We start from the raw sequence: 16709 nt of genomic DNA, 5'->3' as shown, positions 1-16709 counted from the left end.
CGTAGAAACAGCCGAGACCGATCCGGGGGTTTATTATGTCAGGTGTTTTCATTAACCCGGATGGCTGACTGAGTCCGCTCCTAAGGGGACGGTCAGTGACCAAGAGAGTAAATCCCCAAAGGCATTCGTGGCCCATGGATGCATCCAACTTCTGCAGAAGTGCCTGGGAATTACCACCTAGGATAATTTATGGTAATCCCAATTCCCCTAACTCCGATGACTGGGGAAAACCGAGTCTTTTGCTCGTGGGGTGGTTGTTAACAACCTGTCCATCGGAGTCTTTGTACCATCCATCCTCTCCCTTGATGAACCGTGAAGATCGGATGGGTACGACGGGGGTTTCTTAACCGCCGTCCCATCCTACATGCTCTGGTCCATTAGACCCACTCGAGCATCTTGCCTGTGAAGGCGAAATGGTCACCATTTTATGTGATCTCAGCTTTTTGCTAATAGCATTCATCGAGGTTGCCACAACCTCATCATCCTACCATCGTAACCCACATGGGACGTACTTGTCCAAAAGTACGATCGCACCTTCCCAGAAGTACAACTACGATGAGAGGGCAGCATAATGGTTTATGATTCTTTTGGTTAATACATAACATGAATTGCTCTCTGAGCAGAGGGGCCTGGGGAGGCCAGTATCATCTCATGGATATCAATAAGGAATTTCTTAATCACTTTAAGGTACTGAATGACCTCCCGTACTATTGTATCATACTTTTCTTCAGGTCTAATTACCAAAGGAAATTTGTGGGTTCTTGATAGATAGCCTATCACAAGGTTTTATAAATGTCTGTATTATGCTTGGCATGCTCGAATACTAAGAATCAAGAAGTCACCTCCAAGATTCATCAGGCAATAATCAATAAGGCATTTATAGTAACTTATAACAGTGAGCCAGGCGAACATACAGGAATAAGGTCTTTCTAGCAATGAGTCTACTCGTAGAGCTTCAACAATAAGTATGAAATTTCAAAAGAATACAGATGCAGAAACACAACACAGACAATCACCAGTTAGGAATTTCTACGAGTGAGAATGCATGCCAAATAAACTATTCTATCACAAAATCCTTTTAATTTTAATTCATTCTTACAAACCCATCGTGCGACTTTCCCCTACCTCGGGATGTCGTGCAGCTGCGTGCGTCTACGCGTGTAGATGATACGAGGCTCGGGCCGCGGAGCCAGAGCGAGGGGTCCGATGCGAGGTCTGCAACAGTGCTATGTTAATTATCATGCGGAGCAAAAGAAAGACGAACCTCCTATAGGAAAAGAGAGGCAGCAGAGGTGTGCCCCTGCTGGCCGAAAACAGACAAGCGGCGGGGGAACAAGCCCTTGCCTAAACATAGCGTAGCGGCAGGGGGCCAACCCCTGCCGACAGCCACCAAGTGGCAGGGGCTGAGCCCCTGCCCACGGCACACAGTGGCAGGGGCTGAGCCCCTGCCGACAGCAATGGATGGCAGGGGGCCAGCCCCTGCTCGAAGCAATGGATGGCAGGGGGCCAACCCCTGCCAGAAGCACATGGATGGCAGGGGGCCAGCCCCTGCCGAAAGCACAGGTCGGCAGGGGCCAACCCCTGCCGCCAGCACGAAGTGGCAGGGGCTGAGCCCCTGCCGACAACACAGGTCGGCAAGGGCCACCCCTGCCGACAGCACCAGACGGCAGGGGGCCCAGCCCCTGCCGAAAGCACAGGTCGGCAGGGGCCAACCCCTGCCGACAGCACGATGTGGCAGGGGCTGAGCCCCTGCCGACAACACAGGTCGGCAGGGGCCAACCCCTGCCGACAGCACGAGACGGCAGGGGGCCAGCCCCTGCCGAAAGCCACGAGGTGGCAGCAAAAAGGGGTGCCGCAGGGGCCACCGGTCCCCTGCCGGCACTCCGGCGAATCGCAGAGGGAGACAGGGAGGACAGGGGCCGCGTAGGCCACCTGTCGGGACCCTGGCGACACAGAGAGGCGGTGGGAGGCCGCGGCAGTGGCTGTGAGCCACCTGCCGGCCTCCCGGCGAGGTGACAGGGAGGGGGTGAGGAGGAGAAGAGGGAGGAGAAGAGAAGAACGGCGTACCTGGGGGGGGGGGGGGTTTCCCGGCGTCGGCGGCGGGCGCAGCAGGGAAGGAGACCGGCGCGGGGGAGGAAGCTCGAGAGGGGAGGCGTGCCTCCCCTCGCCCTCCAACACTCCTCATAAAGAGCTCGGGGGGGAAGATGAAAGGGGAAACCTCGGTGGGTTTCCCCAATCAACCCGAAAATGAAGGGGGAGAAGAGGGGGGGGGGGGTGCGACGCTCGGGGCCCTCCGTCGGGTTACTTAAAACCCTAAAATAAAAAGGGGCCCGGGTCGGGTCCGGACCCTACCCGGCCCGGGTCCAAACCAATATTATTATTTTTTTTAAATGGGGTTTTACATCCTACCCCTCTTAAAAGAATTTCGTCCGCGAAATATCTATTACCTTGAAGAATCAAAATACAGGTCAAGATATTTTTCCCTGATATCGTTCTCAGGTTCCCAAGTACTTTCGTCAATCCCATGATGTTGCCACCGAACCTTTACAAAGGAAATGGTCTTTGATCTAAGCACTTGGTCACGACGGTCGATGATCTTCACTGGTCTTTCTTCGAAAGTCAAGTCCCCTCTAATGTCCACATCATCATAATGAATGATGTGCGATGGATCGTGAACATACTTCCTCAAAATGGATACGTGAAAAACATTATGGATCTGAGCATACTGCGGAGGTTACGCCACGCGATAAGCTGCTTCTCCAATTCGCTCCAGGATTTCGAACGGTCCGACGTATCTAGGACTCAGCTTTCCCTTCTTCTCGAACCGAAATATGCTCTTCGTCGGAGATACCTTAACAAAAACCATCTCACCAATATCGAAGGTAAGCTCTCGTCGGCGTCTATCTGCATAGCTCTTCTGCCGACTCTGAGCGGTACAGAGTCGTTCCCGAATCATCTGCACTTGTTGAGTATAGTGTTGCAAGACTATAGGTGCCTCCAATTTTCGCTCGCCAACCTCGTCCCAGTAAACAGGTGATCGACATGGCCTCCCATACAAAGCTTCGTATGGGGCCATCCCGATGCTCGCATGATAGCTGTTGTTATACGCGAACTCCGCCAAACTGATGTGGGAATCCCACTCTCCCTTCCAGTCCATCATACAGGTTCGAAGCATGTCTTCCAAGGTTTGAATCGTACGCTCCGACTGCCCGTCCGTCTGAGGGTGAAATGCAGTACTAAACTTTAACTTTGTGCCCAACGCCAACTGAAGTTGTCCCCAAAACCTTGAAGTGAATCTAGGATCACGATCGGAGATAATCGAGACTGGAACACCGTGCAATCTCACAATCTCTCTAACATAGAGATCAGCGAGACTATCTAACGATTGGTTGAGACGGATAGGTAGAAAGTGAGCCGACTTGGTGAGTCTATCGACGATCACCCAAATCGCGTCATGCTTTCTCCGCGTCCTCGGAAGACCGACTATAAAGTCCATGGTAACATCTTCCCACTTCCATAGAGGGATCTCTATCTGCTGCATGACCCCACCGGGTCTCTGGTGCTCGATCTTGATTTGCTGACACGTTAAACACTTCGAGACATACTCAGCCACGTCTCGCTTCATACCGTTCCACCAATAACTGCGTTGCAGGTCCTTGAACATCTTCGTGCTACCCGGGTGAATTGTGTACCTAGACTTGTGGGCTTCCGCAAGAACTTCATCTCGAAGAACCGGGTCATCAGGAACCCAAAGGCGCTCCCTCAACCATATACTTCCATCCTCCTTCAGACGAAAAGGTGTATCTGCCAATACCGCTTGAGCCTTCAACTTCTCGTAGCGCGCATCAGTCTTCTGCCCATTGATGATTCTCGCTAGTAGCTCAGGTTGAGCAACAAGGTGGGATAAACCGATTGAACCTTGAGTGATTGCGAAAGGTTCCCAAGAGGCTAGGTCTTCGACCAACCTCCATCCAGCGAATAAGGCATTAATCGAAACTTCCGGTGCTTTGCGGCTGAGAGCGTCAGCCACGACGTTCGCCTTTCCTGGGTGGTAGGAGAGGGTGAAGTCGTAATCCTTGAGGAATTCAAGCCAACGCCGTTGTCTCATATTCAATTCCTTCTGTGAAAATAGGTACTTAAGGCTCTTATGATCGGTGAATGCTTCAAACTGCTCCCCATACAAGTAATGTCGCCATATCTTCAGTGCGAACACCACCGTAGCTAACTCTAAATCGTGAGTTGGGTAGTTCTTCTCGTGAATTTTAAGTTGTCGAGAAGCGTAAGCGATCACCTTCCCATTCTGCATCAGCACGGCCCCTAGGCCTGACCCAGAGGCATCGGTATAAATCACGAACCCGCCCTTACCAGAAGGTAAGGTCAAAATAGGAGCACTGGTAAGTCGCTCCTTCAATAATTGAAAACTCGCCTCGCACTTCTCGTCCCATAAGAATTTAGCCTCTTTCTTCAGTAACTTAGTCAGGGGTAACACAATTTTAGAAAAATCCTGAATGAATCTTCTGTAGTAACCCGCTAGTCCAAGGAAACTCCTGATATCACGCACGTTCTTTGGTTGCTGCCAACCAAGTACAGCCTCCACCTTTGCAGGGTCCACAAACACTCCTTCTTTAGAAATAACGTGTCCCAAAAACATGACTTCCTCGAGCCAGAATTCACATTTAGAGAACTTGGCATACAAACGTTCCTTTTGCAAGGTTTCTAACACAACGGTTAGGTGCTCTCGATGTTGCTCTCGACTTTCTGAGTACACCAAGATGTCGTCGATGAACACGATCACGAAGGTGTCCAGAAATGGCTTGAACACCCTATTCATCAAGTCCATGAAAGCTGCGGGGGCATTGGTCAGTCCGAACGGCATGACTGTGAACTCGTAATGTCCGTATCTCGTCCGAAAGGCCGTCTTAGGAATATCCTCATTCCTAATTCTGAGCTGATGATATCCAGACCTAAGATCGATTTTCGAGAAAACCTTGGCCTTCTGCAACTGATCGAATAAGTCTTCGATACGCGGCAATGGGTACTTGTTTTTTATTATGGCCTGGTTGAGCATTCGATAGTCGATACACAACCGCAAGGTCCCGTCCTTCTTCTTCACGAAGAGCACAGGAGCTCCCCAAGGAGAAACGCTGGGGCGAATGAATCCCTGATCCAACAACTCCTGCAACTGCTTCTTCAACTCCTCAAGCTCAGCTCGCGCCATTCTGTAGGGTGCTTTGGAGATTGGTGTCGTACCTGGTAGCAATTCAATATTGAATTCTACCTCACGAGACGGTGGAAGTCCCGACAGCTCTTTAGGAAAAACGTCGGGGTAATCGCGAACAACATCTAGCTCACTGATGGGAATGGGCATTGGATCTGACTGGATAACACTAACCAAAAAGGCAGTGCATCCCTTCCGCAAAAAGTTCTGCGCCTTAAGCGCCGAGATCATCCGGCTTGCTCGAACAGGTCTGGGAATTCTGAATTCTACTCTCGAAGAGCCTGGAGGTGATAAAACGATCTTGCCATCACGGCAAAATATCTTGGCATGATACTTGTGCAACCAATCCATGCCTAGGATAACGTCAAATTCAGTCATCTCCAGCAGGATAGCACAAGCAGACAAGTGCCGCTCTGCCACAACTACGTCCAATTCAGGTATGAAAGTGGTGCAAACCGTGTTCTTCCCAACGGGGTTATACACGTCTAATGCATTATCAAGCGTTTTTACCGTTATATGCAATTGTTTTACGAATTTTTCTGAAACAAACGAATGTGTGGCACCACAATCAAAGAGTGCAAAAGCTGCTTGATCAGCAACAAGAATGGTACCTTAAACGAGATCCCCTTTGGTCAATTGATCGACCGTGGCTGCATAAACTCGACCCGGCTCTCTGCCACTGCTTGGTTGTGCTCGCTGTTGTTGCTGATGAGGTGGTCGAGGAGGCTGAGCTACGTTGCCGGTTCGCTTGAGGTCATCTGCTGCTTTCTTCTGGCAGTCGCGTATGAAATGGCCCATCTTGCCACAGTACAGGCATCCGCCAGTGTCCCGCGGACAAGATTGTCCCACATGAGGCCTCTTGCACCTGGGGCAGTTATCACTCGACGGTTGCCTGGGCGGTGGAGGGCCCTGTTGTCGCTGGCGTTTTGCTGGAGGAAACTGTTTCTTCCCTGCTTCAGTCTTCACTGGAAAAGGTGGTCGCTGCCCTGGGCCGCCGGAAAAGGTCTTCTTCTGCTCACCACCTGACGCGGTTGACTTCTTGGCTTGCACACTTTTTGAACGCTCCCAATCCTCGTTCAGTAGGGTGGCTGCTGCTACTGCCGCAGAAAAAGTCGCGGTCATACTGGTGAGAACCCTATGCCTGAGTCCTTCCTTCAGTCCGCGAATAAACTTCCCGGCCCGCTCATGATCATCCTCGAATAGGTGAGGACAATAGCGCTCCATCCGTTGAAATTTGGCGATATATTCGTTCAAACTTAAGCTGCCTTGGCACAGTTCCAGAAATTCCACCTTCTTCTTTTCCCTCGCATGAGGAGGAAAATAGTTTCCGAGAAAAACCCTTCGGAAGGCCTCCCACGGAATCACCTCAGCACCCGGAAACTGCACCTCCCGCGTAGTGTCCCACCATTCGCGAGCGTCGTCCTTCAAACGAAAGGACCCGAACATTGTCTTCTTATCCTCAGGAATGGACAACACTTGGAACACCCGTTCCACCTCTTTAACCCAACTCTCCGCCAAGTCAGGATCAACCTTGCCCGAGAAAGTAGGAGGGTCCAGCTTCAGAAATTTTTCATATGTGGCGTTTGGTGCATTCCCAACAAGGGAACCTGGATCCTGATGGGGGCGACCCTGGTTACGAATCGCCTCAGCTAAGGAGTTGAGGGTATCCATCATGAATCCCCTCTGTTCACGCAACTCATCGGCCATGCTGTGGCTTGAGTTTCCCGCCATCCTTAAAAAGCAACCAAGATAAAAATCAAAAACACTGAAAACGTACCAGTAGGCATAAGTATAGAAACAAAGGCAAGAACATAAATCTTTATTCCGAGAGTCAAATATTTAGAATCCAGCTGTGCTGGTACATAAGCAAAAGTTATATTCCGCAGTTATAAATGAGTTCACAGACTCCAACAAAACTGGGTGCGTGCTACCTCCCCTTAGGGACGACTAGAATACTTCCTAAGATATTCCCTTCTATTGCCTGTGCGCCTGAATCTGCGCTTAGGGGTGAAGGGAAGTGGCTCATCGTAGGAGGGCTCTGCCCGTAAAGGGGCGTCGCCGGAGTATATTCCGGTGAGCCAAGACTATAATCTGAAGAATCCGTCGCAGGTGTATATGTGGGTGATACACCGCCCACTGGGTCTGTCGGAAGTGGCGGTTGCTCGCCGACAGTCGAAATTGCGATCTTGTCGTCATGCTTGACCTTGTGGAGGCAAGCATCCACGGTGTGCCCAATTTCTCCGCAGAAACCGCACTCCTCTGCTAACTCAGGGGGAACAAAATCTCCCGATGACTCCTGTGGTGTCTGATGGTGCACCCGAATGTGTGAAGGCGCGAAACCACCTTCTCGAGCATGCACTTCAGCCCACGCTGCTGCCAAGGGTATCTGGTAGGCGATTGGTAGTGCGAAGCCTTGCTCATCCGTAAAAATGGGTAGAGGAGGGCGGTTAGCCCAGTAACCAGCCCCGAACATCTCACGTCCGCCCCTCCCCCTTACGGAACGGCCACGTACACTACGCGTGCTCCTACCGCGACTACCATTAGAACCAGTAACTGGATCCATATATCCAACGGTACTACGAATAAAACAAGAATATCATTTAGTCTAAACATGCTATGAAATATCAAAGATCTACTTACAGCGCGATGGGATGCTCAATAGTCAAGATTCACTTCTTTCTAACCTGGCTTTGATACCAAGTTGTAATGCCCCAAAATTTCGACTTGTGATTTCGAAAACCTTTCAAAGATTTAAAGTTTAATATTTAAAAACAACAGCAGAAGACATTTAGAAAGGGACACAAGTCAACAATCCTGGGTACGTTAGCTGAAAAACCATCATTCACATGTACCACATCTTAAAGAAATTTAAGAAATAAGGCAATCGATTAAAATCTGCAGTTTATTACAAAATGAGTCTTTTATTCCAAAGTTCTATAAATCTAAGAAAAACTCCAAAAAGTCCAAGAGCCAAGCCGCCAGCAGAAAGAAAATGAATCTTGATCCACGTTGCACCACGCCATCGGCCGCCAGTGAAGTCCTACTCCTCACCTGCCCATGAAATGGGTCAGTTTCATAACAAACTAGTAGGTGCACGAACAGATAAGTAGAATGAAAATAAAACAGGACATTCATGAGATAAGCAATTATGATATTTAAGCAATTAAAGCAGTTGTAGTCTATTCTAGCAAATGTAATAAGTGCAAAGAGAAACAATGTAAGTCTCAGTCATCTATATCTATTCCTGAATATATTCTTTAAGTTCTGATATTAACTGGCCTGTGGGTACGCACAGACGCGAAACGTAGAAACAGCCGAGACCGATCCGGGGGTTTATTATGTCAGGTGTTTTCATTAACCCGGATGGCTGACTGAGTCCGCTCCTAAGGGGACGGTCAGTGACCAAGAGAGTAAATCCCCAAAGGCATTCGTGGCCCATGGATGCATCCAACTTCTGCAGAAGTGCCTGGGAATTACCACCTAGGATAATTTATGGTAATCCCAATTCCCCTAACTCCGATGACTGGGGAAAACCGAGTCTTTTGCTCGTGGGGTGGTTGTTAACAACCTGTCCATCGGAGTCTTTGTACCATCCATCCTCTCCCTTGATGAACCGTGAAGATCGGATGGGTACGACGGGGGTTTCTTAACCGCCGTCCCATCCTACATGCTCTGGTCCATTAGACCCACTCGAGCATCTTGCCTGTGAAGGCGAAATGATCACGATTTTATGTGATCTCAGCTTTTTGCTAATAGCATTCATCGAGGTTGCCACAACCTCATCATCCCACCATCGTAACCCACATGGGACGTACTTGTCCAAAAGTACGATCGTACCTTCCCAGAAGTACAACTACAATGAGAGGGCAGCATAATGGTTTATGATTCTTTTGGTTCATACATAACATGAATTGCTCTCTGAGCAGAGGGGCCTGAGGAGGCCGGTATCATCTCATGGATATCAATAAGGAATTTCTTAATCACTTTGAGGTACTGAATGACCTCCCGTACTATTGTATCATACTTTTCTTCAGGTCTAATTACCAAAGGAAATTTGTGGGTTCTTGATAGATAGCCTATCACAAGGTTTTATAAATGTCTGTATTATGCTTGGCATGCTCGAATACTAAGAATCAAGAAGTCACCTCCAAGATTCATCAGGCAATAATCAATAAGGCATTTATAGTAACTTATAACAGTGAGCCAGGCGAACATACAGGAATAAGGTCTTTCTAGCAATGAGTCTACTCGTAGAGCTTCAACAATAAGTATGAAATTTCAAAAGAATACAGATGCAGAAACACAACACAGACAATCACCAGTTAGGAATTTCTACGAGTGAGAATGCATGCCAAATAAACTATTCTATCACAAAATCCTTATAATTTTAATTCATTCTTACAAACCCATCGTGCGACTTTCCCCTACCTCGGGATGTCGTGCAGCTGCGTGCGTCTACGCGTGTAGATGATACGAGGCTCGGGCCGCGGAGCCAGAGCGAGGGGTCCGATGCGAGGTCTGCAACAGTGCTATGTTAATTATCATGCGGAGCAAAAGAAAGACAAACCTGCCTATAGGAAAAGAGAGGCAGCAGAGGTGTGCCCCTGCTGGCCGAAAACAGACAAGCGGCGGGGGAACAAGCCCTTGCCTAAACATAGCGTAGCGGCAGGGGGCCAACCCCTGTCGACAGCCACCAAGTGGCAGGGCTGAGCCCCTGCCAACGGCACACAGTGGCAGGGGCTGAGCCCCTGCCGACAGCAATGGATGGCAGGGGGCCAGCCCCTGCCGGAAGCAATGGATGGCAGGGGGCCAGCCCCTGCCGGAAGCAATGGATGGCCCCTGCCAGAAGCACATGGATGGCAGGGGGCCAGCCCCTGCCGAAAGCACATGTCGGCAGGGGCCAACCCCTGCCGCCAGCACGAAGTGGCAGGGGCTGAGCCCCTGCCGACAACACAGGTCAGCAAGGGCCACCCCTGCCGACAGCACCAGACGGCAGGGGGCCCAGCCCCTGCCGAAAGCACAGGTCGGCAGGGGCCAACCCCTGCCGACAGCACGAGACGGCAGGGGGCCAGCCCCTGCCGAAAGCCACGAGGTGGCAGCAAAAAGGGGTGCCGCAGGGGCCACCGGTCCCCTGCCGGCACTCCGACGAATCGCAGAGGGAGACGGGGACGACAGGGGCCGCGTAGGCCACCTGTCGGGGCCCTGGCGACACAGAGAGGCGGTGGGAGGCCGCGGCAGTGGCTGTGAGCCACCTGCCGGCCTCCCGGCGCGGTGACAGGGAGGGGGTGAGGAGGAGAAGAGGGAGGAGAAGAGAAGAACGGCGTACCTGGGGGGGTTCCCGGCGTCGGCGGCGGGCGCAGCAGGGAAGGAGACCAGCGCGGCGGAGGAAGCTCGAGAGGGGAGGCGTGCCTCCCCTCGCCCTCCAGCACTCCTCATAAAGAGCTCGGGGGGGAAGATGAAAGGGGAAACCTCGGTGGGTTTCCCCAATCAACCCGAAAATGAAGGGGGAGAAGAGGGGGGGGGGTGCGGCGCTCGGGACCCTGCGTCGGGTTACTTAAAACCCTAAAATAAAAAGGGGCCCGGGTCGGGTCCGGACCCGACCCGGCCCGGGTCCAAACCGATATTATTATTATTTTTTTTAAATGGGGTTTTACATAAACTCTAACTAAATTTCTTTGGACCCAAATACTTTATCATGGATCTCAACCACTTATTACGGTTCCAAGATCCATCGAAATCATAAAACCCTCTTAAGAAATACGGATCTAAGTATCCAAAATTTTCTTCACACTATGGATCCGAATTACCATACCTAGATCTAGACCACTATTGTGGGTCCAAACATAAAAATTCTAATTGCATCTTCGCCATATTTAAATCTCCGATGTCCAGGATCCAAATGCAATATTGTGGATCCAAATGTCCCATAGACTATTACGAATCCCCATAAGGTGTTATAGGTCTGACATAGAAATTTTCTCATTAACGTCTAATTTAAACTTCGTGGATCCATTGAGTTCTTCCCGGATCCAGTATCTAATATGACCTTGATATTGAGGATCCAATATCAGAGATCCGAAACAAGAGATTGAAATTTACTACTAGGTATCCACATACTAAGTTTGTGATCCGATATCTACGATTCAAATAGCACATTAGGGTTTTGACATTGAAGATCCAAACAAGATATCCGAGATCCAAATACGTATTAAACACATAAAATAATAAAAATATCCTGGTACCCGCTGAAGGACATAAATTTCAAGTTTATTTATTTGATAAAAAACACGGGTATTACAGCTGCAAAATCGAAAACAATCATGTTCGACTCTACCTTTTGGAGTAGATGAAACCAGAAAAATAGGGAGGACAACACTTTTACCTTTTTTTTTTGGTGAAAGATATCAGCACATAGATAAAAACTAATGAGATATTCAAGAAGGAAGATGGGATGAGCACATTTAAAGAGAGGCTATTTGAAAGAAGGAAGATTTGAGAATAGAGATTAGAAAAACAATAGAAGTTTGGGTTTTGAAAACTTGAAGGAAACCACATCTGGGAATAATAGCAAGAGTTTTCAGCAGCCGTGGTGTGCAGGAAGCTTATCCTCGCCTGCGCTCTGATACCATGTGAAGATTAGCCTCGGTATATGTGCTTCAGTTGGATCCCAGACAAGACAACAAAGAAAAAGAAGATGCAGAAAATCAGATAAGGATCATTCCCTTTGGGACGCCCCTGGTGAGAAATTACATATGTGCCCTTTGGCAAGATATAAAATTACAATGTTACAATTTACAAATAAGAGGCTGAAATCACATGTATTTCTAACACAACCATTTGTTGAGGCCCTGGGTTCTTTGTTGTTTGGAGTGACATGTTTGCATATTTGCTTATTGACATCCCCATAGGTTCTTGATAGGACTGAATCTTGATCAGCATTGATATTTGGAGAATATGCCTTTTTCAGGTGAATCAGCTGGCACAGGTTGTACAGAAATATCAAAACACTGTATCTGAAAGTGGATCTTCAGGGCTTTCAGCCCAGGATTTGCAGGCAAACTGTAGCATGTGAGTGTGATAGTTTTGCAAAAACTAAATTGAACTTCGTGGGGAAGAAAAGATTAATTAGGTGGTGGTCTATTTTAGGTTTGTTCAAGCAGGACATCAACTTGCAAGGGTTCTGGAGCTACAGGAACTCCATGACTTTGGATTTCCCAAAAGATATATTCAGTGCTTGCAGGTAGCTATCTCTCTCTCTCTCATTGATCCATGGACTAGTATGTTGAGCATTGTTGCTTACTGTCACTACAAATAGATATCAGAGGTTGTCAACAGCATGAAGGATTTGATTGACTTCAGCCGGGAGCACAATGTCGGGCCTATTGGTAAGTTCTGTAGCTGTTTTCATAACTCTTTCTGCTTTTGTAACTTTGAACATTTATAACAGTATTTTTTAAAATTCTTAATTACATATTTTTGAACATTCTATAGGCAGTTAGCTATGCTATGTTGGCATATTATTGAGTTCGTGGCAAGATAGTGTCTGTTGGAGCCTCTATTGAAGAGCTGAAGTGCTAAACTGTAATTTATTGTTCAACGTCATCAGTTTTGGTTCTCTTTTAACTTTTTTATTCTAACTAATAGGTTGCTGCCGTAGTGATTTTGCATAAATAACAGTAACACTATAAATATATATTTTTTAGTGCCTAAGCCTAACAAGTCCAACTAATTGTGACTGATCAAATGAATATCTTGCATTTTGGACCTATCTTTATCATTGCATGCATATAAGATACATGTTTCAAGTCATTTTGATTTTTAAGTAGGTTCTCAAATGTGAAAAAAATAGATAGCCTAGCAGGGTACAAATAGCTTTATCATTGCCTGCATAGAAGATACATGATTCAAGTCATTTTGATTTTTAAGTAGGTTCTCAAATGTGAAAAAAATAGATAGCCTAGCAGGGTACAAAAGTTAGGTTTTTACATAAAAATAAATTGATCCAGATGATAATTTGATTAAATAAACCGTTTATCAAATTATCTTGTTTGATTTACTTAATACTGACGCATGGGCCTGTAAGTGAAAACTGTAGTTTTTCACTGTACGGTAGGATAGTGTACTAATATACTGATTATTAATCCACAAGTGGATAGATGCTTGATCCTTTATATTGTTGGTATGGTCTTAAGTTGGCCTTCATCGTAGTGAACAAGATTAAGACTCATTTCTTTAAAAAGACAATCATCTCTATTATAAAGATAACCATGGCTAAGAAAAGTACCAAATTTTTGTATTGAACTCAGTGAGTTGGTTATCTTAACATGTATTGCAAGGCCTGGCTCCAGATTCATCTTTTGCTATTGTAAGATAGATGCTAAAAATATAGTTCAATTAAAAAGAACAAAAAGGAAAATCATAAAAATACTGATTTTTTTTATGTAAAAATAAAATAATTGCACAAAAGAAACAAAGGCTTAACTAATTAACATGAGTTGATCTACAATGAATAATAAATAATATTATATCAATATTCAAGATGATCACAATTTATAGATAATTATTTGTATACTGAATAGCAATTAGCAGGTCATAAACTGTAGAAGACTATTGGATAATGAGCAGTTGAGTGTGAAGATTTTGGCATCTTGTAGTTTCAGAGATGCTGCAGAGAAGAGGAAGAGGAGAATAGGGCTGGACAGAATTCTGAAAGCATGTTTCCCAATGTGAGAACATGTGAGTCTACCTTCTATTATATATGAACTTTCCTTTTTGTAATATTACAACATTACCCCATCAATACAAAAGAGAATACACAGCTAATAAGGGTAATAAAGAATATAAATTTTGTGAATAAATCAGCTATTTGATTCTTCGTTCCCACAAACTTTGCTTTTAATTCTCTATTTTCAATTTTTTCTCTCTCTCTCTATATATAGTCAGGTGTAAGGCATGTTTTTGTTATGAAATGAAGGTTTAAAATCAGAAATACATATTACCAGCCATACATATATCGATTTCCATGGATTGAACCTGCACAACCAAAATCAGATTCATGGTTTTCTTAAAAAATCTCACCTAAATCTGATTTAGGCTATTATTCCCTTCCATTCGAACCAAGAGAGAGGAACCCGTATTTTTTTCGAAGCTAAAAAACGATCGAAAAATCTCGGATGATCGGAGAGGAAGAAGACTTATTCTCCTTCTTTTCCTCTTCTTCTTCTCTTCCTCTCCCATGTTTTCTCTTCTCTCTTTTTTTTTTTTTTTGAGTTTTTATACTAAAGAGGGCCTCTAGAGGGTGACGCCCCCCTCTAGGGTTTCTCGTATGAGGGCTGGAGATAGAATTCTTTCCTAATTTTTCTCAACTCTTTTTTTTATTGACTTTTCCAACTACTTTTTTTAAAGACTTACCTTTTTGGTTTACTCAACTGGGGATCTTCTAGAGAACCCTAATTACTTTTTAACTACCTTATCTAACAATTTCGGAATTTAATAAATTTTAATATTAATTTAATTAATTATTAAAAATCCAAAAAATTCCAGAGGGTGCTTTATCCCTCTAGGAGTCTTTTTTAACTTTAAATTCTCTTAAATTAAACCTTTATACTAAATTTAAAGCTTTAATTTTGTTGGACTTGTATTTTGGATTTGGATTAAGATTCAAGATCCAAATCCATATGGATCCTGAGGTGGATCGGATTCTAGTTAATATGGGTCTTGGATTGAGTTTAAATCCATATTAACTTGGATAATATGGATCGGATTCGGTTCGATCAAATCCAGACACGGTCGAGGCGGGTCTTTTTTGAAAAAATACAATTTTCGAGCCAACTGTAGCTCGAATGTAAGGAAATAAGCCGAAATACAAATAACAAGTGATAACACTTGAAGGTTCAATAATGTACAAGAAATCACCAACACATAAAGTGCAAATACATAAACTCACTAAGGGGAACTCAGAAGAAAATACACAAACCCACTAAGGGGAAATGCCAAAGGGCAAAAAAATGAATCAATATTATTAAGAAGAGGTGAGAGAACTACACAATAATGGGAGGGGGAGAACCCCTTTATATACAAAGTAAAAGAAAGAGTGTGGGAGCATTGGGGCTCCCTACAAAGGAGTCGTTGGGGAGCCCTACAAAGGAGTCATTGGGGAGCCCCAACGACTCCCCTTGTGGGGTCCCCAATGATCCAAAAAGGGAGAATAAAATAAATAAAATAAAGAATAAAAAAAAGCCTAAAATAAGTTGTTTTAAAACAACTTATATTATATGTGAAAAATATCAAAATACCCCTATTGGGTATTTTGGATAAAATATATATATATATATATATATATATATATATATATATATATATATATTTAATACCAAATTTAGAAAAATAAAATATCGTTGAACTCTGAATTTTGAGGTGCATCTAACGATATATAACTCGAATTTCGCCTAAATTTAACCCGAATTTTGCTTGATTTTAAAGCTCAACAATAAAATTTTTTCACTTATTAATTGGCTCGTTTAGGTCTTATCGATGATACTTGAACTAAGCTCAGATTCAAATATCATAATCTAACATCGGGCATTTTATCGATGTTTCTACAACACTTAGCTAAATTTTCAGAAATTTCAAAGTTTAACACAGTACAAAAACACACGATATTATATCCCTACCCCCTTAAAAGAATTTCGTCCACAAAATTAGAATATACTAAAGAGGTGTGGGTAGTGCTCACACATATCGGTCTCGGGCTCCCAGGTGCACTCGTCCAGTCCGTGATGCTACCAACACACCTTCACGAACGGGATCGTCCTACTGCGCATTGTCTTCTTCTGGCGATTCACAATCTCCATCGGCCTCTCCTCTATCGTCAAGTCAGGTTGCACCTCAACCGCCTCGTAGTGGATCACATGTGAGGGGTTAGACACTACTTCCTCAACATTGAGACGTGAATCTGAGAAAACTGCGGAAGTGCCACATGGTATGTAATCTCCCCAACACGCTCAAGGATCTCGAAGGATCCGACATACCGAGGACTTAACTTTCCCTTCTTCCCAAACCGAAACACACACTCTTCATAGGCAAGATTCGAACAAACACATGATCCTTCGAGAGGTTGTGCATGAGTGCCCAGAAGCTTGATGCGCAGTTTCACCGTGAAGAGGACGAAACCATCATGTTCGGAGACAGATGGTGGGTTTCGAAGGCACTGCGGGAGGAGCTGATGAGTAAGGCCCACATGTCGAGGTATTTCATTCACCTTGATTCTACCAAGATGTTCAAGGATCTCCAACGGACTTATTGATAGAACGGGATAAAGCGAGATATCGCAGATTTCGTGTCTCGTTGTCTCACCTACCAGCAGGTGAAGATTGAGCATCAGAGACCTGATAGACTTCTTCAGCCACTAGATATTTCAAAGTAGAAGTGGGACGACATCTCTATGAACTTCATCGTAGGGTTGCCGAAAACCCATTGTCAGCACGATGTC

General features: G+C 45.5%; 1 protein-coding gene across 3 annotated transcripts in view; it reads left to right on the top strand.

The window, feature by feature from the left end:
• LOC149817641 (putative transcriptional regulator SLK2) overlaps positions 1 to 16709 on the top strand; it is a 97438-nt gene that overhangs the window by 44939 nt on the left and 35790 nt on the right. For 2 of the 3 annotated variants that reach the window (XM_089985159.1, XM_089985160.1), the window contains exons 7-9: positions 12186 to 12286; positions 12365 to 12458; positions 12534 to 12603. In XM_089985159.1, coding sequence (XP_089841285.1) covers positions 12186 to 12286; positions 12365 to 12458; positions 12534 to 12603 — 265 coding nt within the window. Of the gene's footprint in view, positions 1 to 12185; positions 12287 to 12364; positions 12459 to 12533; positions 12604 to 12709; positions 13287 to 16709 lie in introns of those variants that run through there. The other variant, XM_089985161.1, reaches the window with a different exon arrangement.

Source organism: Nuphar pumila, chromosome 13, assembly GCF_984573655.1.
Source record: "Nuphar pumila chromosome 13, dmNupPumi1.hap1.1, whole genome shotgun sequence".
In the NCBI taxonomy this organism is placed as follows: Eukaryota; Viridiplantae; Streptophyta; class Magnoliopsida; order Nymphaeales; family Nymphaeaceae; genus Nuphar; species Nuphar pumila.
This window is presented reverse-complemented; position numbering and strand designations above follow the sequence as displayed.